At 36.3% G+C, this 22,113-nt stretch overlaps 1 protein-coding gene across 1 annotated transcript in view; it reads left to right on the top strand.

The window, feature by feature from the left end:
* The window catches only part of LOC139118691 (inositol 1,4,5-trisphosphate-gated calcium channel ITPR3-like), an 80,515-nt gene that overhangs the window by 41,181 nt on the left and 17,221 nt on the right, over positions 1 to 22,113 (top strand). Inside the window, exons 35-56 of the mRNA XM_070682109.1 lie at positions 1,644 to 1,708; positions 1,960 to 2,056; positions 3,097 to 3,225; positions 3,570 to 3,679; positions 4,097 to 4,181; positions 4,380 to 4,567; positions 5,807 to 5,993; positions 6,596 to 6,682; positions 7,770 to 7,874; positions 9,448 to 9,519; positions 9,905 to 10,040; positions 10,224 to 10,404; positions 11,369 to 11,444; positions 13,012 to 13,091; positions 14,588 to 14,744; positions 16,902 to 16,999; positions 17,196 to 17,292; positions 18,533 to 18,625; positions 19,112 to 19,366; positions 19,890 to 20,024; positions 20,785 to 20,934; positions 21,642 to 21,749. Coding sequence (XP_070538210.1) covers positions 1,644 to 1,708; positions 1,960 to 2,056; positions 3,097 to 3,225; positions 3,570 to 3,679; positions 4,097 to 4,181; positions 4,380 to 4,567; positions 5,807 to 5,993; positions 6,596 to 6,682; positions 7,770 to 7,874; positions 9,448 to 9,519; positions 9,905 to 10,040; positions 10,224 to 10,404; positions 11,369 to 11,444; positions 13,012 to 13,091; positions 14,588 to 14,744; positions 16,902 to 16,999; positions 17,196 to 17,292; positions 18,533 to 18,625; positions 19,112 to 19,366; positions 19,890 to 20,024; positions 20,785 to 20,934; positions 21,642 to 21,749 — 2,691 coding nt within the window. The remainder of the gene's footprint in view (positions 1 to 1,643; positions 1,709 to 1,959; positions 2,057 to 3,096; positions 3,226 to 3,569; positions 3,680 to 4,096; positions 4,182 to 4,379; positions 4,568 to 5,806; positions 5,994 to 6,595; positions 6,683 to 7,769; positions 7,875 to 9,447; positions 9,520 to 9,904; positions 10,041 to 10,223; positions 10,405 to 11,368; positions 11,445 to 13,011; positions 13,092 to 14,587; positions 14,745 to 16,901; positions 17,000 to 17,195; positions 17,293 to 18,532; positions 18,626 to 19,111; positions 19,367 to 19,889; positions 20,025 to 20,784; positions 20,935 to 21,641; positions 21,750 to 22,113) is intronic.

The raw sequence follows: 22,113 nt of genomic DNA on the forward strand, positions 1-22,113 counted from the left end.
GGGGTACACAATGTCATGAATGCAAATAATGTAATGGAAACAACCCGCATAAGATTCTACTTGCATAGACGCATTTAATTTAAAAGGTATTGACTATTTAATAGGCATTTTATATTTTATATAAGATATTGCAAAACCGCTGCTAAAGAACATTCCTTAGAATAGTAAACTAGCCTTTATCAGCAAACACCTATAGTAATAGTATTATTGGTATGTTTATTGTATGTTGGTGTCGGATATAACCAAGGAGGTTCACTGGGAACGTGATGAAGTATGCAATATACTATAGATTTTAATGGTAAAGTGAGTCATATGAAACATAAGAAACCCTTGTTTGAACAATAAATGATAGGTTTTGTATTCTGACATATGGTATATAATTAATATGTTGCATAAAACGTGTACGATTTGTTTCATCTACTTTCTGCTGAAGATTGAAAGCAGCAAAAACGTTGCTTGAACATTATATACAGTACATTGCAATAAGATCCTGTCACTTATATAAAACGAAGATACTCACATGGTCAAATGTTCTATTGATATTGCTCGCCAACTTCCTGCATGAAAGAATATATCGCTTGTCAACCCTTTTGGGAGATATAATTTATTGATATGAATTATCATTTCCGTCTGCATACAGTCATCGACTGCTATCTGCGGTGTTGGTCTTAGAGCTCTATATTCTAAAAAGGGAAAGGGTATTTTAAATATGTGCAACTATTAATAAGGATAGCTGATCCATTTAGAATTTATGAAAATGGAATACATTGCATATGTTTTCTCCAAAGCTTATAACAGTAAATTGGTGTTCACAGTTTTTGTTTTTTGTTTTGTTTTCATTTACTATGTATGTGTTCTTGTTTTCGATAAACACTAATGTGTGCACCAAAGCTAGTTGAAGTTATTTTTACAAATAGACATTGGTATACAGTTATTACTTAAAATAAAATCCATGTCGATGTCAGCTACATTTAGCGACGATACATTTATGTCCCAGTTTTTAGAAGATATGTTAGTCATTCTATGCTTGCTAACTTAAAGGAAAATCCAAATCACAAATTTCTGTGGCTTATTCTGTATTTTGTCAAATGAAGTTGCAGTATTAGTATTAGCAATACGTAAATGAAACAAAATGCCTTTTTGTCATCTTTATCATAAATTCATATCAAGAAAGAGACGAAAATGGCGCCATTAAAAATTAATTTATTTTCAATAAAGTGCAGATGTTACATTGTAATAGATTGGTTTATGTTAATTGTCATATTAATTTACTTGGTTTTATTGTATTAATGAAAGGATGAAACAATGAACACCAGAAATGTTTTGTGATTCACAAAATGATATACATTTGGGGTAAAATAAACGTTGTTACCAGTACATTACATCGCTTGGTTGTCAGCAAATGTAGACAGTGGTCCACACCGTACATGTTATGTTTACCACAATTCAGGGTATCAAATAGCAGGATGCCGATATAATCTCGTCTGTTTGCCAATTTTCACCTTGCGTATTTAAGCTGTAGTGTCTTAAATTGACAAAGTAACAGCGATGTAGATTTTAGTTTATTTACAAAATGACCAATTCTGGACAATATAATTACTGTATACTTTATGTTATCACTTTTTGTGTTTCCACTTTCATAGGAACAATACAAAGGTCTCCAAAATATCTTCAAGAAGTGCTTTGAACTTTTGAGAGTAATGGCAAGGTACTCTGGACTCCTATTTCATATCAATACATATTATCATACAAATACTATGACAAGCTTGACACAACTTTATTTCGACAAACAGTCAAGAAACTTGAAGTCTTTAACTGTGACAAACCTTGAGGTTATAATACACTATTGCAGACAATCGTGTATACTATAGCACATATACCGCAACACAAAGTTTAATTATAAAATGATGAATTTGATGTCTCAGAGAAACGCATCATTCCCATTTTGTGCCAATTTAGGGGGAATGATGTTGTTCAAAGAAGGCTGTACGATCGAGTGGATGTATTACTCAATATCAAAGGTGCTGAAGCTGAAATGGCCCGTGCACTGACAGAGGTAAGGAAAGATACATTATTAGCACTACCTGCTACTCCAGCACAATAGTTGGTCAACAGCGTTCGTAGATACTGTACACCAGTACATACTGTGATTTATGTTGTGAGTCCATTTTGTCTGATTTCCTTGCCAAGTTCGGTGTAGAGGAAATTTTTAAATAGCCAGAACAACCTATAAAGGTGGATCCGAATTGTTTGACCTTACTGTTGGCTGGTAACAACTTTACGTTTTCGTGAGTTTTACCTGTACAACATACTTATGTCAGTATGATCCAATTTAATGCAACACAATTTTGAAATGTTTGCATACCTGCACCTATATAGTGCCATTATTTTGAATTGTTCTGTATGACTGTTTTTGCTTATATCTTAGCTTGTGTGTTTTTAATTAAAAAGATACGTTGTCGGTGTCTTAAGAAATCCTGATGTGTTACTGTGAATTGCTTTGGAGCATTGGCATTAGACGAACTAGACACATAGTCTAAATTGAGGTGTTGCCAATACTGTCAGGTGTAATTATCAGCTGAGCAGTAATTCCAGTCGATCACAGAGAAATCAACTCTGCCAAAGTTGAAACATTGTCTTGCAGCAGGTCAGATGTAGTCAAAACAACTACACCTGAAAGCAAGTGATAAGACTTGGACAGTGCTTAGACATATGTGGTGGTTTTGTTTAGACTAAGTCTGATCTCCTGCTAAACAATGTTTCAACTTTTGCAGAGTTGATTTTTTATGATCGACTCATGTTACCGCTTAGCTTTTAATTGCACCTGACAGTGTTGGCAACACCTCGATTTAGACAATATGTCTAGTTCGTCTAATGCCAATGCTTCAAAGCAATTCACAGTAAAAGATGTCAAAGATTTTCAAAGTTTATAACATTTGCTAGAGGCTTTTCTTTAAAATTAGAGTGTAAAATCTACAATGATGAACAGAAATTTTATCAGTTGGCTGTTAATGAAGGTTTCAAATTGCTAAATAACATTCTAAGAGCTGCAGTGCTCTCTTGTTAACATATTGCTTGACTGTATATTTGTGGCAGGTTTTCACTGGAAACAAGACGACTTGTTTAAAGATTCGAATTCACAACGTCCAGAAGATCATGCAGCTTGTGGCCCAGCATCTTAATGAAGTTCCTGAGTTTCTTGAACTTCTCAATGCCATTGTCAAGGTATATTTCAACAGCCCTCTTGTCTTATTTACGAAATAATTGCCAAAATGTAGAGTTCCAATTTAAAAATACCTATTAACCTAAAGCGATAGTTTGTGAATGTGTGTACATCTATGAACTTTCTCCACCAACCACAAATTTTTCATGTTGCTAATATATCTTTGTGAACACATGATCTTTTATTAACAAGCCAACTTTCTTTTGGATTCAGAATGATTGCTGCTTTTCAACTTTAACTCGACTAGAATTCTTCATTTAATGCAAACACTCAACATAAGTGTGTTTTTACAGTATCATAATACGACATCGGCAGATTACACCTAAATACCACAATACCTCTTTAGGTTGAAGAACTGAACTTACCAGTCAAGAGAAACCAATCGTATGTGATGAAATTTTTCATGCAGTACAGATCAGAAGTAGCTTACGTCTTGGATCAACCTCCTGAATCCAGGTATTTGCATAGCTTATCACTTTCATATGTTGACATATCCTTCCGGGAAGCCTATCATATCATCAAATAGCATATTTAAAAGAAAATATCATGACGCATATATATATAGTTTTTGTGTCTATAAGGACTTAACAGACAGCAAAGTCACTTTAAAGTCGGAACTAATGCTACAATAATGTCAGTTCTACAATCCTGACAAAACAGGCAAATTGTTCATCTACAATTGATCTTCACTTGGTGATTTGGATACTTGTGTGTGGTTGGCTTTAATGCATTGTTGCAGAAAAGGCTCTTTGTACGTTTTTTGAGGTATTTCTCAAGAAGAGATGAAAAACGCAGATTTTTTGTGTGGCAACGGTACGTAAACCTTTCAGAACTTTAAAATTTTGCTTCTACAATCATGTTTGACTCTTTCAGGGAAGGAGTATTGATGTCTGCAGAGGGTGACAAAGATCTGACATACATGTGTTCATTGGTGGACCTTCTGGCAACATGTGCTGAGGTAAGACAAACAAGCCGTTCACAAAGAGATGAATACTTGAAACCAATGTGTAATAACTAACCAATAAATATGAAGGTAATAGAATTAATTTGATAATTTCATATAACAAGACATGTTATGTGACATAAATTTGGTAACTACACGTATCAATTTTTGTCGACGTAATCATTGTATGTTATTGTCCCTGTCCTTGACCAGGGAGAAAATAGATTCATCGAGTCCATCTGTCAGACCATCTTCTCCATTGGTGAGCTGCTGGCTGTACTGAATAACAACCACATCAGTGACAAGGTCAAGAAGCCGTTTGCCAGGTTTCTACTCTGGGTTTACATGAATACTGCTGGTGGAATGATGGAAAGTGGAGCTGAGGAACTTTCCCATGATGAGTAAGTCCTCGGAATCATTGTTGCAAAATTAAATCATTTGGGCAAAGTCGAAGTATTAAAGTGTGAAGTACACCTTTCATTGGCAATTTTTGTGCATTTTTATACATTTCATATTAAACATGTGTATCTATATAGAAAAAGATAAGATCTCTGGCAGCAAGTTTTAACGCAACTACTAGTCTTTTCCGTTAATTGCTATCATTATAAAGTAATTTTACATATAAAACACTGATAACAGTGAACGACATATATATTTCAGTTCATTTTATTTTGTAATCTCACATAATTAGCAATCCTGGCCCTCAACATTTGCATTTCTGAAAGCAAGACATTAAGGCAAAATCGAGAATTTACTGGATTTGTACCCTGGAGAGATGGTATTACTTGTGGACAGAGTCGTCTCCGACGTTATCTAAAACCCAGCCATTTAACGGAGATAATCACTGCTTTGATTAAGTTTATGTGCGATGTACGATAGCAAGTATGTATGTTCGAATGCTTCATAAAGCCGACAACGGGGCCGCGGTCAGAAAAATGCAACAACATAGCTCAGTTGTTGAACCACGTGTTTTCAAAGGTTGGGACTTAACCAAATGGTGTTGACTGCGATGACTTCGCTATATAACTAGGTGACGTATTTTGTGAGTGCCAATCTGATTGTGAATTTGCTGACTTATAAGAATTGAGACACGAAATATATCAGGAAGACCACAAACTCATGGCAAGACTTACCTCAGCAGTAAGGTTCAAAATGCAAGGCTTAATTTGGGCTAATGTGCAGCGTTGAATAAGCCGTTATCCAATCGGGTAGCTGAATCTTACCAATATAATTAAAACAATACAAATAGACTCCCTAAGTCGCTGTTAATAGTGACAATGGGCCAATCAGAGAAAAAGCTTATTCAACGCTGCTCATCAGCAGCTTATTTTCAGTAATGATTTCATATATATTCCTCCTTTAATCAAACAAGTTAGACGGTTTGGTAAATATGAGTTCATGCAAAAACACAAGGTCATAAAGTAATTTTATGCAAGATGTTAACGCAGATTAATTCATTGGCATGGCACCAGACTTTGGTGACGTTTTAGAAGAGATATCCATTGTGTTATACAATCACCATGCACACCGTAGGAACCAATATGTAAATTGTAGTTACGTGTAAGTATTTAGGTCAAACAATTACATGTTCTTGATATATCTGCAACAAAGGGTAAACGCATATATTATTAATTGCATAGGTATTTCTGGTCATTGCTGGAAAGCCAAACCGACAACATTATCAAAATAATGCTCTACATGGGAGGAAACCCAGAAAAAGTAAAACAACAACTGAAGAAACCACCGGATAAGGTCGACCCTACGGAAGATGGACAATGCCATGGATCACTACATTTTTTGTTTGACAGCATATTTCCAATGTTAAAGGTAAAGAGTGAGACATTTTGCATAGATTATCCATCAAAGTGGTTGCCATTGGTTGATAAGGGATTAAAAGCTTGAATATTATATCTGTATAGTTTGGATTATATGGGAAGTCAAGATCTGAGAGTAATCAGAAAAATTGGTTGATAAAAACACCTTCGATCTTGCTAGGGAGTGGATGATAAACCCTTGACAAAATTGTATTTGTCTGACGCAGAGGCGGAAAAATTAGGATGATTGGAACTCAGATCAGAATGAACAATTTTTAATTTCCTGGGACAGGCAACATTTTAAAAGTGCCTGTCTAGATGACAGGTTTTGATTTCCATTGAATTTTCTACATTTTCCTGAAAGACACACGAGGAGGTAACATGGCTTTTGACACATTTGGCACCAAATTTATATGTTACCAATAATATTCCATGGTTTATTCAAAGGAAGTATTTCTCCTGACATGAAATGGTGCCAAGTAGTGACTTTGTTACTTGACATGAAGACGTAGGTATCTACATAATGAAGATGAGCTTCATTGAAGTAATATCAACATCATTGTACATTTGCAATTTTAGTTGATTTATTTTGACACATTATTATATATTTTGCAGGTGTTCTTCATTCAGTTCTTTAGGAAAGACAAGGAGAATTATCCAGCTGAGCTTGGTAAAGTTGGCAAACTTGCACAAGCTATGATGGTAAGACATGAATGACATTACATTTAAAAAACAAATATTTGAGCTTTTTGAATTTATTGAATGCCGGTAAAGTGATTTCGTTTGCTATCCGTTGGTCTTCCATATCAGAAAATTGACTTAAAAGTACCCTACTTAAGTATTAAATACAGTTCTGAAGATATTAAAATAATAACATCAACTGCATCTGGGTTCACACAGTTTACGCCACATATCTTGAGGCAGTAATCGAGTGCTTCATGTAGAGCATTTTACACAAATTGAGTGTTTTACCACCTTCTTAGGATTTGCTTCTCATGGGGTTATTTGAATTTATGGTGTTAAAAGTTATTTCCTTGTAGTTTTATCATTAGAAAAAGGAGAATATACAATCCACTATTGAACAATATGCGTCGAGCAGAATTCCGCACTTTGGACAGAGCATTTTTGACGCTGAGGATACGTAGCATTCGTACACGGCCATGCACATGGAGGAACGCGGATAACCAAAAGCGACAATACTGATTTGGCGAAACGCAAGCCAAATACACTAATAAGGCAACTCTAAAAGCAATATTCACAAAGTGTATACTACTTTTGTAATGACCGCTACATATTTAATTATGTATGTTCTAAAACATTTCCTGATAATACGCCTTTTCTTCGCGTAAATCTTCTATACTCGCACCAGCTTGACTGACACGCTTGCGTACTATAATGTCATATAGTAATTGTTGCACTCCTGTAATATGAAGGACAGACAGTTCAACTAATTGTTGCATATCATACATATTGTGGAATCACATTGTCAATCATAATAACAATGGATCTTCAGAGTGAATTGTTTCAAACGTCAGGTCCGTCATAAAATGCCAGAGATAACGATCAAACTGAAAAAAACAATTATCACTGTCCTTTCCGTGTGTAAGATCAGGATCAAATAAAGACTACAGTCCAAATATTGATCATTTGGTAAAAAAATTGACCATATTTGACAACAAAATAAGATGTTCTTAAAATAGGTAGTAAACAGAATGTTAGTGTAGAAGGTAAGTGGAATCAAAAGACATCATAATATATACGAAGCTGACCTTGCTTTTCCTTATTGAAGGACTTTGTGGAGGCTGCCCATTGCTTGATTACCAACATCACACAAATGACAACGATGGTATCGGCAACAACAGCAGTGTTAACAGCGTCTACACTAACAGTTGAGGTTAGTCTTTAACTCTTTGAGCGTTGTATTTTTTCCCGCCAAAATTTTATTGCAACGTTTTACCAATTGTTATGAATATTTGTGTATTTTTTAAATAATTTTTGACCAAATGGACATCGCATTTCATTGCTACAGTTCTTTTCTCAAAATTGTGGCAAAAATATGGGAAAAAATGGCCCTGTGTATTTTATATTGGAGACAAAAATATAGTTTGGCGCTCGAAGGGTTCATAACAGAAAAACAACATCATGCTGAGCACTTATACCTGCAACAATTATGGCCACTTATAGATCGTTAACTGGAAAATACATTCGCCAGATTCCAATAAGTCTGAGTACAAGGACAGTGTATTCTGATGTTTACATGTGCATCAACTTATATCTCGAGGTGATCCAATATGGCCGCTAGCGGCTACTCTACTTTGCGTTTACACTTCTGGAGCAGTTTGACTGTTATTGTTTTAGTGGAGCGATTTCGATCAATCTTGGTACAAGGACTTTATATAGTGTACAATGACATAAACTTGTGTCAGCTTCTTGCTAAACGATTAATGGACTATGGCATAAACGTATGGCGTGATGCAGCTGAATTCATATCGATGGCCAAGTGCAAGAGGAGCGTAACTCATGTTTTGGTCAAAATTGAGTCTTTGATATATTTTTGTTCAGGAATGTTAAATGCATCTTTGTGAAAATGTTGAGTAAAAAATCAATATAACTCATGTTGCCATAGAGACGTAACTTGAGTTACGGCCCTTTTACTTATAAACAAGGATGCTATTCATTAATATTTTATCAAAAACATAAAATCGAAGTGTGCATCGAGGAAATATGGCTAGTATGGTGAGTTATATGCTGAGTAACGCCCTATAAAGGGCGTAACTCATGATGGGGTACTTCCTTATTTGCTCAAAATGCTAGTGCAATACAGGCGTATTTCACATTTTTTTATATCATAAGTATAATATTCATTTATGACATTTTTTATATCTATGACATTACCTGTTACAGGTAAAACCATAAACTATAAAAAAATTGAATTTAAGAGTTAGAGGCATTTAAATCCTTTATTCCCCGTTTACTCAGTTTGTTGAAATAGTAAGTTACACCCATCTTATGTTCTCCAGATATACATTGCTATAGTCTCCATCTTCAATTTACCTGCCTGTCATTAAATACGGCAACCAACAGAGATCAATGACTTCAAAAAGGAGTGTATCCAGGGGGGGGGACTTTGTCATGCACGATGACTTGCTGCAGTTATAGTGCCTATTCTTTCGTATAAATGTTCGTCGTAGGTGATATTGTTTGTTACAACCTTAATTCTTATAGATCATCGATCTTTCAACCTTTCTGTATTATTTGTCTGTTTGCTTTGAAGCTGTCTCCATTCTATATCTCCATTGTTTAGCCGCGTCAATTCCAAAATTAGAAATCATGTCAACTTTATCAACTTTGCTTCAATTGTAAAAGTATTGCAGAATTTGTACATTTTCTAGCAAGAACATCACATGTTCGGAATGCGCTATGTTATTGACTTACACTAATTTGTTATGATTTTTTCAATGTTTCAGGAAATGGAAAAATTCAAGGAAAAATATGCGCATGGAGGTAGATCTCAAGATGTCAGAAGTGATGCACAGAAGGCAAGTATTTCGATTATTCTTTTGATTCACGGTCCCGCCATGGAAAAGAAAGTCTAAGCAGTGTAAATACCTTATTGACAGTATGAATAGACGGATGGAATTCCAAAAGGCACCAAAGAATTAGTATTTTGTGTTTTATCAGATGGTTCATTGAATACGCCATGATTGGTATAAAAAATGTGCAGGTCCCGAAAAGCGTAACATTCCCTACTTCTCAATAATGTGGAAAATCTATACGACGTTACTGGTAATTGGGTTCTAAAATTTGCATCACGTCTTCTCAAATCATGGTATTTGATGATATTTCGTACAAATACAATATTGCATGAACGTAAGGTAACAATACCTTGAGCACTCATGGTAGCTCAAATATTTACGTTTGCAGGAATATGAGGAATATTACAAGGCTGAAGAAGATCTGAACGATCGATTGAATCTGTATGCCGTCAACTACCAGTCGTCATATGAGGGGGAAAACAAAGTGTGTACCCAGCTGACATTGGACCATGACAACGACCGAGGTGAGTCGGAATACATTAAAAAATATGGAACGTTTTCCTTGCCCTTCTTCGTGTGATTATTACGCTTATGGGCAACAACAAATGAAGATACTATCGACCACCGAGTGTAATTCTAGCATAAAACCCAACTAAAAGTATTTCAGATTAATTTATTTTGAAGGGTGTTTATGTTTATCTTTGTAGAGTACACTGAGATGGGAGGAGATGAAGAACTTCCACTTGGAGAAGAATTCCAAGACCATGTCAAATGCTTCATAATACAGGATAAGCCCAGTGCAACTTTAACGCCCTTTGCAAAGAAAAAGACTCAAGATCCCAACCTGTCCAAATACAGTCCAGCCAGCAAACTGGTCGAGGAACTTCTGTATGTAATAATATCAGTTTGAAACGACATGATGTATATATGCTAGGGAACGTTGTGCTTGTGCGATGAGTACAACTCGCTGGCACAGTAAACTGCAAACCTACAGCAGAATTCTGAACTATCAGCGTCCATGAGTCAAACTATGTTTTGATACTTCGACTTAAAATTCTCATGTAGGTTTCTATAATTTCCAGCGGTCCATGAAGACCAATGACCGTGTAAGACTGTATAAAAACAGCTTCTGGCCCGATAATATTGATGTAAAGAGTCGGTAGAAAGCACGAGAAGGATATAATATCAAACAACAATGTGGCAGTCAATTTGTTTCCAAAGAAATATTGTTTTAATGCTTGACCACAGTGGCCTACAAAACCTGATATTGTCGTCGACATGAAACGCTTTCATTAAATGCCAATGGAAACATGAAGAAGGTCACCCAAGTACCTCGTAAAGAATTTAAGCCTCTAACAACACCTACCCTGTGGATTTACTCATAGTCGCACCCACAATTTTCACACCATGATCACCCTGTTATGTCTCTCTTTACGGTACATTGCGCCTGGAGGACAGATATTCGGACTCTCAAACTTTTTTACAATTTTCTGATATATGACTTATAGGGGTTCATTTGAAAGTTGTTGGTGAAAGAAAACTTTTTATCTGCTAAGTTATTCGAAATACGAAAATGTTATTGTTCTCCATAAAGTTAACACAGGGATGGCGACCTTTTTGAATCTTAAATATTGGTAAATCTTGGATTATTAGTTTCTCTTGTACAAAAATTTGCACGATGAACCCCATTTTTATTCTTGATTTTGAAAGAGAATGGTTGAAAGATTCCTCAAGGAAATTTTGTGCAAAAGTTTAAGTCTTTCACTTTCGAGGCGCATACTACCTTAAGGGAATATAGCCGTAAATTTCGTGAATTTTTTTTGACATGTAAATCGTACGATTTTAATTTTAGAATTTCAGGGAATAATCCTCGAAGTACAGAAAGGGAAAGGTTATCGCAGGAGGTCCTGGATGTTAAATGTCTACAGGTATGTACAAAACCGCCTATGTAACTCAGAATGTTTCCGTATAATTCATGATATCTTTGAACATGTGCATAGCTCACCCAAGTATCTCCATGTACTTGTAGGGGCAAGATAACATTCAATAGCTTTTAAACATGTATTTTGCTGTTTTAAACATCCAAAGTTTTCTTACCTCGATGTCTGAGTAACATGTCCTGTAAATCATATGAAGAACTGGTAAAGTGATACCTAATTTCACTTTTTTCATGCCGGTATCATTCTTTTAAGTTAAACACAATTACCGGGGTATATTTCAATTTGAACTTCCTGTTATCATTATCGTAAGTGACACCAGTGCTTCAACTCCTCTATGTGCTGTTTCTGAGTATTTTGGCCTGGTGTTTAAGCAAAGTACATATGATCCACCCAGTCTGATACGTTTGTAGTGATAATGGTGGCATCAATCCTCTCACAAACAAGCTCAGCAGACAGTACCGTGCCCTTGAGAGCTCCTTTCCCGATCTTAATGGCAGTCTGCTCGCCAAACTTGTCAGTGGAGACAGCACTTCATGGGTCTGGCTTAGCCCCTATGGCATGGAATGCACGCATCTCCAACAAAAGAATAAAAGATCTAAAACTGGCGCTTCATCCATTAACAGACTACCTTCTTCTTGTTTTATTGTTATTATACACCTACTATGTTATTATACACCAATTGAATTTTGAGTTTCAGTTCTAGAGATATGTAAAACAGTTTTTACGTAAGGAAATCGGAATAAAGTGAATCATGAATGTTCTTGAAGATTTTATTTCCGATTGTAGTCAAGCTCAAAGTCAAATATAACCTTTGCCTGACCTTTAGCCTGTGAATTTTAACCTTTGACTAACAAATAACATCATCTACATCGTTAAAGGACGTGTTGGTCAAAAGTTAGACTCAAGAGATGACCTTAGGTGGCCATCTTTGATTATGAAAATTACGAGAGATGCCTAACATAAGGTTTTGGGCAACCAAGCTAAAACTGTTTCAGGTACCAATATCAATGAAAATCAACAAAAATACTTCAAAGGAAGAACATTTCCACGTTAATTAATTTTCAATCGACTAAACCATTGATGAAGAAGGACACATTAAACATTTCTCTGGTGGCCTAAAAAGGCCAATGTAAGTTACATTCTTTGTGTTGCATCTGTAAGTCTGTAGCTTTTTGAGGGTTTGAACACCATCGTCTCTTGAAAAATCTTTCTTTAGCGATATTTTTGCAAATTGTCTGTGTATCTTCTAAAATATTTTATGGGACCAAAAATTACTTACAATGGCCTCATCAATGTGCATATATTTCTGCTTCTTCCGTATTAACACAAATCGTTTTCTTAGCAGCCCGATGAGAATGAATTGAAAAGAGACTCCAGGATTACATACATATGCAAATTCAGAGATTTTGGGTCAAACATTCTTGAGTCATGGAAAACGAATGCACGCAAATCGACCAACCCCCAACTTTACATAGATTATTTTGAGAGAGTTATTGTTAGGATGCAGCTTTACATGAGCTCACGTTTTGATTTCTCTCTCTTTAAATAATGATAGTTGCTGAGAGCACTTATCCACAATGAAGAAAGGAAATTACCAAAAGATTGGGAGAATGACCAAGAGATCGAACACGACGAGTATGTACGTTTATGACATTCGCTTTAAAGGCACGCTAGAACCATCAATTAAACAATGCTCATTGAATTTTCACGACGGTCAAGTAAATGTCATATACACCCCGGTCGTCTAAAAAGTCTATCGCGAATTTCCATAATGTTATAATCATAATTATACCAATCCAGAATTTAATAATAATAGGTAGCAGTTCATTAATACATGGTCAATTGTAACAAACACAGACACAAGACAGCATAAAACAGCCAACAAAGTACACACAAAAAAGTCAAATTTGTGAAAGAAAGATATATGGACCTCTTGCAAAATGACCAAGAAGTGATGTCAGGTGTTTCGAAAATAGTAAGCATATCCTACCCCACATTTGGCACCAGCCATATATCAATCCGTAAGTCAAAAAGGTATTCGTCACCAACTAAAGACCAATTTCACTGATACCATCAGTGATGAAGAGATACATCATACGTATCTACCAGCTCGTGATACCTTGCAAAAAGCGTTCGAATGTAGAGCAGAGTCTTTCTCTGGTGTAACCTTGATTTAAATGTCTCTCTGTAAAATCACCATATGAACTGCGTGCAAGCATGGAGAAGTATAACCCATAAGCTGGTGAGAGTGGTATATTACTGCTGAGGTGATAGGCTCTGCACTTAGCCTGCACCATCTTGGATTTCCCGGGACTTGTAACGCATGCTCTGATTGGTCCACCTGATTTTCTAATTCCATCCAACTCCCTTTACGCAATATAGTGGGGCGGTATCCCGCACGGCATGGTTAGTGGAAGAATCCTGTCTGGTTAACGAGCCGTGCGAGCGGACGATGCATTATTATGAAGTCGCTGTAAATTTTTGTGTTTATTAAGGCAAATATTTTTTACCCTGATTGCTACAGAGGCCTGACTGCTTGGTCTATCGATTTTGCTTTAACTAGAAAAATATAAATGTTCATACTACCTATTTCACAAATGCAATTACTGTTTACTGAAAGTGGTACTTGCGCTGTCCTACAAATGCTACAATCTAGATATCAAAATGTCTTATAATCACATTCCCCATGGTACAGTAATGGTTACACAACAAGATATTAATGAAATGTTCAATGTCTGCATGTCCATACCTGCAAATTCTCTGTTCAGAACGCTTCCTTTCAGTTTTGCATTGCATCCTTGTGTTATACATAAGATGGTGATACGCTGGTTCCAACATCTGCATGTGTGTCATTTTATTTTTCATATACCATTCTCCCATGTATAGTCATTGAGGCACAATATATCTCAATGTACATATATGTATTTCTGTATGTTGGTCTTCACCAAAACTCGAAAACTGTTAAATTCACCACTTCAGTCCTTGATGCGTTGGCACATCCAGAGTTATAGGTAGGATTTTGCTCAAATCAAAGTGCTGTGTACATAAGAGTGCTGCTGTTGTGAAAGACGTTACCTAACTTTTTTCGTTGTTCTCATAAATTAAAATGTTTATCATCATCGTTGTTGAAGACAACTGAAGAACATCTGTGATGTTCAGGATGAACTCAATAGTCATGGTGCTATGTTGAAAGTGCTGCCGCTACTCGCAAGGACCAGTGACAGTCTTGCTCGGGAGGTGTTGGCTTTCCTATCAGCAATGCTGTTTGCTGGCAATGAGAATGTTCAGGTGAGTGTTAATACCCGTAAAATACGATGACGAATTTTTAAATTTTTGCAGATCATTTGAGCACATCTCGGCAGTTTAATTTATTTAAGAGTATGTGGTAAGTTAACGATGCTAAGAATCGATGTTTGTGTAGCTGAATTGGTACCAAATTGTCTAAAGTATAGTACGTCAAATAAGAAAAAAGTATTCAAAACAAACACACTGCATGAAAACCCAATAATTCACATAAATTCACATTAATGAGTTGCCTGTATTATAGTATAATTATATATAATCCCATGGGGTTCGGCTCGAAGTTGTACGGCTCCGCGAAAAACACTCGTATACGATGACGTCAAACAGAGAAAAATACCATGGGATTATATATTTATCACATGAACAGTCTTCTTATTTTTCTTTTGACGTAGATGGATCAAAATTATCGTAACAAATTGCATGAATTTCGTCGCGATTTGTGTTTTACTTACGCGGATTACTTTCATTTAAAGAGTAAAGCGGCCCGTCACCCAGGAGATACTTTCATTCATAAATCCCATCAAGCTGAAATTTGCTACATTACGGGGTATCTCCACCAACCAGACGTACGGATTCGGTCACATGAACGTGTCAATCATTGTCTCGCGCTGTACCGATGTCAAGGCAAGTTGGCCATCGGCGGACATAGCTTTCACCCTGCTAGCGACGGATAACCATAGTATTCAGAGTTACTTAGAATATTTACAATTATATTTATGAAGTAAAGGAGACGACATGATCGAAACAGTAATTCCCATTCTCAGAGATGCCGTGGCTTTCAAAATATCACACAAGTTTACGACCTTTGCGAGCGCTGCTGACTCGCAGCGAAAGATTCCGTTCGATGACACACTCATTGCATGTCTGTGCCCACAACGTTGCCGTCACCGGTCTCTGCCGGCGCGGTGTCAAACTCGTCAATCCCGATCTCGGTCATCAATGTTTTCGTCTTACGAACTTTGATGTTTGCATTGACACATATCTCGTCCATGGATACATCCTAATTTTGTTGACGGAAACTCTGTTTGAGTGTTGTCTGAGTCAACTTTCGAAGTACATGGGATTCCACAGCGCAGCGCTGCACACAGCTCGACAGCTTGTCTTCGCTACAGCATTATGCCGCGCTGCAAGTTTAATTCCGGGCGAGACTTTACGGAGTTTTTGTGTGATTAAGGAAATTGATCGTTGTTAGTCGAATGACTTTAGGTTTTGTGCCTCCTATGTCGCTTTCCCGAAGATTATACTATACTCTTTTATTCAGTTTGAGGTGTAGGTTTCGGTTTTATCGCCAACCGGGATCGCCGCGCCAGGTACGACGTCCACACGACTCGACTGGAGCCGAGACGTTACTGAGCCATTAAAATAACGATCGTCGGTATCTCCATTCGATTCTCGGGAAAAGCTATTGTTAAAGCGACTTGAAATTTCGTTGGACAAATATGCTTTCTATGTTTCCATGTCTGGATTTATCGGGTCACCTTTTTGTAAAAATAACGTGCGAGCTAGCACGGCATCGATCACAACAAATCTGTTCATGTCGCGACGCCTGCTGCATCAGCTGATCAGTGCATGTATGAACGGTACCATGAAAGAAAAAAGTTCCGGTTGATGACGTACAACAGGGGTAATTCGGATTTCTTATCCGTCCTGTTCTACGTCACACAGGTGGGAATTCGGGCCAGTTCATGTGATAATACACGTGAATTCACATGAATCCACATGAATACAGGCTTGCTGAGTACAAAAAGTGGATTATTGACTGTATTCATCTGTATATGCACTCTTCAGCTAAAATACAGGCAATAATCCATGTTAATACAGTAAGTATTATAGGGTTTTTATGCAGTGACACGTGACGCTGAAACAAATAAGCAAATTTAAACAAGCTGCAACAAATAAGCAAAAACAAGGCTCTTAAACGTTTTCAAACAAGTCTTTTACCTAAATATATTTTACACATTTTAGTTGTTACACGATTGTGATGGATAGTTGTCTACCAACGAGCTAAAGAATATAACTGTTCTCCCACATTGTTGTCCTACAAGGCCCTTCTATTATCACAATTAAATAGACGTATGTAGTTGCCATATGCTCTGCTTATTACTTATGTGCCTCATGCTTGATTTTGATTGATAATCACAGAAAAGTTTGATAGAGTATTTCCTGAGTACAAGGGAAGAACATTTCTTTATGGCTTTACGGAACAGAATGCATCTCTCAGCTGTGGCAACCAAAGAAAAGTAAGTGGTATTGTAACAGTGTGGTTATATCTCAAAAATCTCCATTAGCTGTGACATCTGTCGTTGCATTCTATGTAATTTTTGTTCTCCTCTTCCCTTTGCACAATGTAATTTCTTGTCATACTCTAAAATTCACGTCGAAATACCTGGTGTTTATCTTCATGACATAATTTAATTGTCTGTGCTTTAATTTAAGGCGCACCTTACAAGCCCAACAAAGGGCCAAGCGTGATGAAGTATTTGAGCAGCAGAAGGGTTTAATCAAAGTTATGAGAGGAAAGCTTGTAGCAAAGGTAAGATACACAGATTTAGGTCGACTCTTTCCAGTCAATGGACTATGTATGTCTCCGAGGTAACTATCATTCCAAGGCAACAGCACCAAAAATTGTCCACTAATGACGTCAATTGGAAAATGGTTGCCTCTTATTACAAAACTTGCTTCACCAATGGGCACTAAATGTATGTAAACAGGTTAAGGTTGACAGAAAGAGAGTTGTATCAAAACTATCCAACTCTCAACCATATCTTGTTTATCTTTAGAAAAGTACAACATTTCTCATGCCAGTCATGGCAGTTACAGGTGAACCCTAAGAAAGATATTTAATGAATAAAAGGGAATCATTCAGACAAGTAACGAATTATTTGGTTCATAGCTAGTTCCTTTGAGTCACAAATTTGTAAAAAGGCCTCGGAAAAAACCCTTAGTCTTAATTCCCCGTAGGCAAAGTTCGAAGGGGACTAATGGTTTAGTTTATGTTCATCCGTACATCAGTTGTTCGATATGTCTGGCTGTTTGTCTGTTGGTATGCAGTCATTACTCACCTATATCTCCTTCAATTATATTTTGCACAAGGACGGTGTTTTAATGAGGTATGCAAATTTCTTTACAAAACGTTTCGAATTTGCATCAAGGGACATTGCCAAGGATGTTTGGACCTGTGTGTTAAAACGTAATGGAAGTGCAATATTCTATGACATACATGTGCTCGTGTGTCGAGATACTGTTCAATTAACAAAGGGGCAGCCCTTTTGTTGCATTTCTTACATTCGAGATCATTGTGTTGGTATAATTATAATCTAGTACATGCATATGAAGGTCAATTTGTGTCATAACAAATCCAACATTTCCACCTGTCTTGGTGGCAAATCTTTTATGGCGTATGCATGTTTTAGGTCATTTAAATTGACGTGCCAAAGCAGATTAATTTCAGCAAATATGTATGAGGACAATCTACTATTGCTGATGTATTCCTGTAGCGATATGATTGATGCCAATTAAATATATGCATTTTGTGATGCATTGTTATCATCTCCAAGACTTCTGTGCTATCTATTTTTCAAATATCTTAATACCAATAAAAAACTACAATTATCTGGAACAGGGATAAACAGCTTCCAATAATAGATTATCCAGCGGAAACTATGTCATACATAATGAGTTGTCATATAGAAAGTGATTCGTGTTCTTGCAGTGCGTCCATCTGTCTGGGAGATGAGTTGTTAGCATATAGTTACTCATATTCTTTATTTCAGGGAAAAAAGGGTGTCAGTTCTAAAAGTGCGAAGTCTCGCAGACTAGGCAGCACAATGAAGAGCAAAGGAGGGGGCGGCAAGGCCACGCTTGGAGTAAGTATCCTTACTACTGATGAAAAGTCCTGAATAATTACTTAGCTAAGACTGTACAGTGAATGAAACAATCACAAATTAAGTCCATCAGATAATGCCATTGATCAGGTAAAAATTTGTTGCTGGCCAATATTTGAATCAGACACAAATGACAAATAATATAATTAATATAATTAAACAAAGAGGCTTATGATAAACTTACATCAATTGTGCATTTATTGTATTGAATCGGCATTCAAGCCAGTTAACAGTTACTGGTGAATGATGAAACATGAACAGATGTCATGTGACACTTACGTATGTCCTATACATATTCTCACACGAGGACAAATATTGATAGTTGCAGTCGATATTTGCTGTTAGACGTATGAAAACAATCAAAACTTTGTTTATTTACTAACGTCATTTAATTCTAAAAATGTCACATATTGCTCTCAATGTTTGTGAAACAATTGTCGATATTAAACATTCGTTTTCTCGAGCCAGATCCAGAGGTCGACCGAAGAACAAGAGTTACATAGGGGCAGTCATCGCAGCCTCGCGCCCGCGAATACAGTAAACGACAGCCACAATCTAGCACTTCCATCACCAGGTACTAGTGAGCCTCAGAACGGGAGGTTAAGCCAAGCGTTGAATGTCGGAGAGGGCATTGAAATGGGACAAAATGATCAGCTACCCCTGATCAACATTGAAGGAGAAGGAGATGGATCCACTGTTGGCTTGGCTGAGTTAGATATTGATGTAAGAGTGTTAAATTTTACGCTCTTTGAGCAGAGCAATAAAGCAAAAAAAGTGTTTTTAAACAGAGAGTAAGATAATTTTGAAAATATAGCAGTAATCTGTATACTTTATTTTTTCCCCATAAAAATGTACCTGGAGTGAGTTATACCAGCAAACGACATTAGTTTTGATATTTTGGTTCAAAATATAGAGCCGAAGTACTCTTATGTACACGTTTTACGATGCATACCTGAAGCAGACAGTTTCCTCCTTCAGCGAAAATGTGGTTAACGCATCAAACACTTCATGCGCTATATAAACTTTTATTCATATCATGTACATACCGGAAATCACGCTTTCTATTTTCCTTACTTCTTATTTCACTCTTAGTTTATTGAAGAATCAACTATGACCTTCTGTAGCTATAAATCTCACCATCAATTCCATCAAAGAATTGTTCATTCTTCTAATTTTCAGAAAATTTCCCTAAAACTTTCAAGGACATCTTTACGCTTTCCCTAAAACATTTTTGCAATCTTGCCAGAATTTACCCCCTGAAGTTCAGAAGATGATAGAAGAAGCAGAAGCAGATGACTTGGAATTCAAAGATGATGGTTTCATCGAACTTGTTCTTAAGACACTTGGACAGATGTGTGATGGACAGAACAGAGAACTACAGGTAGAGTATAACGTTATTAGCAGTGTGTTCAAACCCTTTTTTATTTTAGCAAGTTGCGATTGATAAGGCGGTAGAGAAACGAAAGATATCTGAGTAGGTTAATACAGATTACGGATAAGATAATTTTATAAGTCACTGTTTTGCTGTGTTTTGCTGTGTTTGATTGCATACATGGCCAAATCTTGGTACAAGCTATTTCGCAAAGCATACAGCAGCATATGAGAGAGAGAGAGAGAGAGAGAGAGAGAGAGAGAGAGAGAGAGAGAGAGAGAGAGAGAGAGAGAGAGAGAGAGAGAGAGCATCGCTTGCCTCATCCTTTGTCGTTGACTTTTATTTGTTGATTGATCAAAAGTGAACATATGATCTTTTTCGTTTTGAATTTTTGAATACATTTTCAAACATAATGATTTATGATGTCCACGAATTGAATGCAGGTGCCAGAAAAAATCAATTAATCATACTGTAATTTATTGAGTTGATCTATAGATACAATCAATCAAGCAATCAGTCAATCAATCAATCAGTCAGTCAGTCAGTCAGTCAATCAATCAATCAATCAATCAATCAATCAATCAATCAATCAATCAATCAATCAATCAATCAATCAATCAATCAATCAATCAATCAAAGATTGATGACATTGTAGTCATTTATTCATATCGTGTAACCTAAATATTTTAAAATAAAAAGCTATACTGATAACGTTAATGTTGGTGCTTAATTCGTCTTGTATGAATCAAATGATGTTTTGGCATTGTAGGATTATCTCCGTGAACAGCCTGACAACATTAAGAGTGTCAACTTAGTGGCTGAGACTGCAAAACTTCTAGAACTTGTCTACGCAAATATCGATGACTCTACTATTGGTCTAGTGAATGAGCTGTTCAGCACTCTCAATGAATTTGCATCCGTAAGTCCAGTCGCCATAAATTTTAGCAATAGATATAACAAAAAGAATATAAGCTCTGAGTGACAATCAGTTGATCGAATATTATTGATATACCAAAAGAGAATTCTTTGTTTGGTCTTCGAAAATGTAATATTTCTATCAACTAAATGAATGATTCCTTATCAGATGTTATTTATGCAGTAAAAGAGAATTCTTTTTTTTCTTTAGTTGGTCTTCCGAAAATTAATGTTTATGTGAAAAAATGAATCATCAAAATGTTACAAATAGCAATTTTGGTTGAATGTAGTGCGCAGCTCAGTAATGAAAGTTGTTTAAGTCTTCTAGTTCTTGTATCCTCATGGTATAGTTTGTAACTATGCATTTGTCAGTTTCATAATCAAGGAGAACAAACAGGCGTCATTGCATTTATGTTTGGATTAGAGAAGAATTGACCAAGTTAAAAGAATTAAGTTCCGAACGGGTACGATAATAGACAGTTAAGAGCGTACATGTCTCAAAATGAGCTCACTTAAGAAAATTAGATTCGTGATAATCTAAGACATCTCTTTCAAGAAGTAAACATCGCTTTTCAAAAGCATTTTAAGGATGAAGATTTTCAATTTGAAAACCCATGACCCAATGCACTCTAGTCTCATGAATTGGAAGGACCTAAAGCAAAACCTTCCTTGACAGTCTCAAAAATAATGTATATATTGTTTCTTTTTCAGGGGAACTATGCAAACTGTGGTGTGATATTTGATAACAAGATCATTGAGTTCACCAATTACATTCTGAGAGATACCAACCTGGAGAGCAGACTGCACGAAAAATCAGAGGTGAAACAAAATGATAATCAGGGGAACTCAGTATTTGAACATGCCTGAATGCCCAACTAGCTTTAATATTTAGCCATTTTTAGTAGTTTTGTTCGTTCTTCTCTAATCTGAACTGCAGTTTCTTGTTCAACTCTCTATAATATGGTGATTATCCCTGTCTTTAGCGTCCAAGCGTTATCTGTTGAAGACCAGTGAGTGAATTTTCCTACTGATAGTTTTATTTCAATCTGCGGTGGACTTGAATTCATTTCCGACGAATAACAATTACTTATTTAGGCTGAAGGCAAGCGGAATACTGGGTAAAAGTTACATATAGTTTGCTCATTGAAGTCGAAACTAAATTATATAAACAAGCTACTATTAG

Source organism: Ptychodera flava, chromosome 19 (assembly GCF_041260155.1).
Source record: "Ptychodera flava strain L36383 chromosome 19, AS_Pfla_20210202, whole genome shotgun sequence".
Lineage (NCBI taxonomy): Eukaryota > Metazoa > Hemichordata > Enteropneusta > Ptychoderidae > Ptychodera > Ptychodera flava.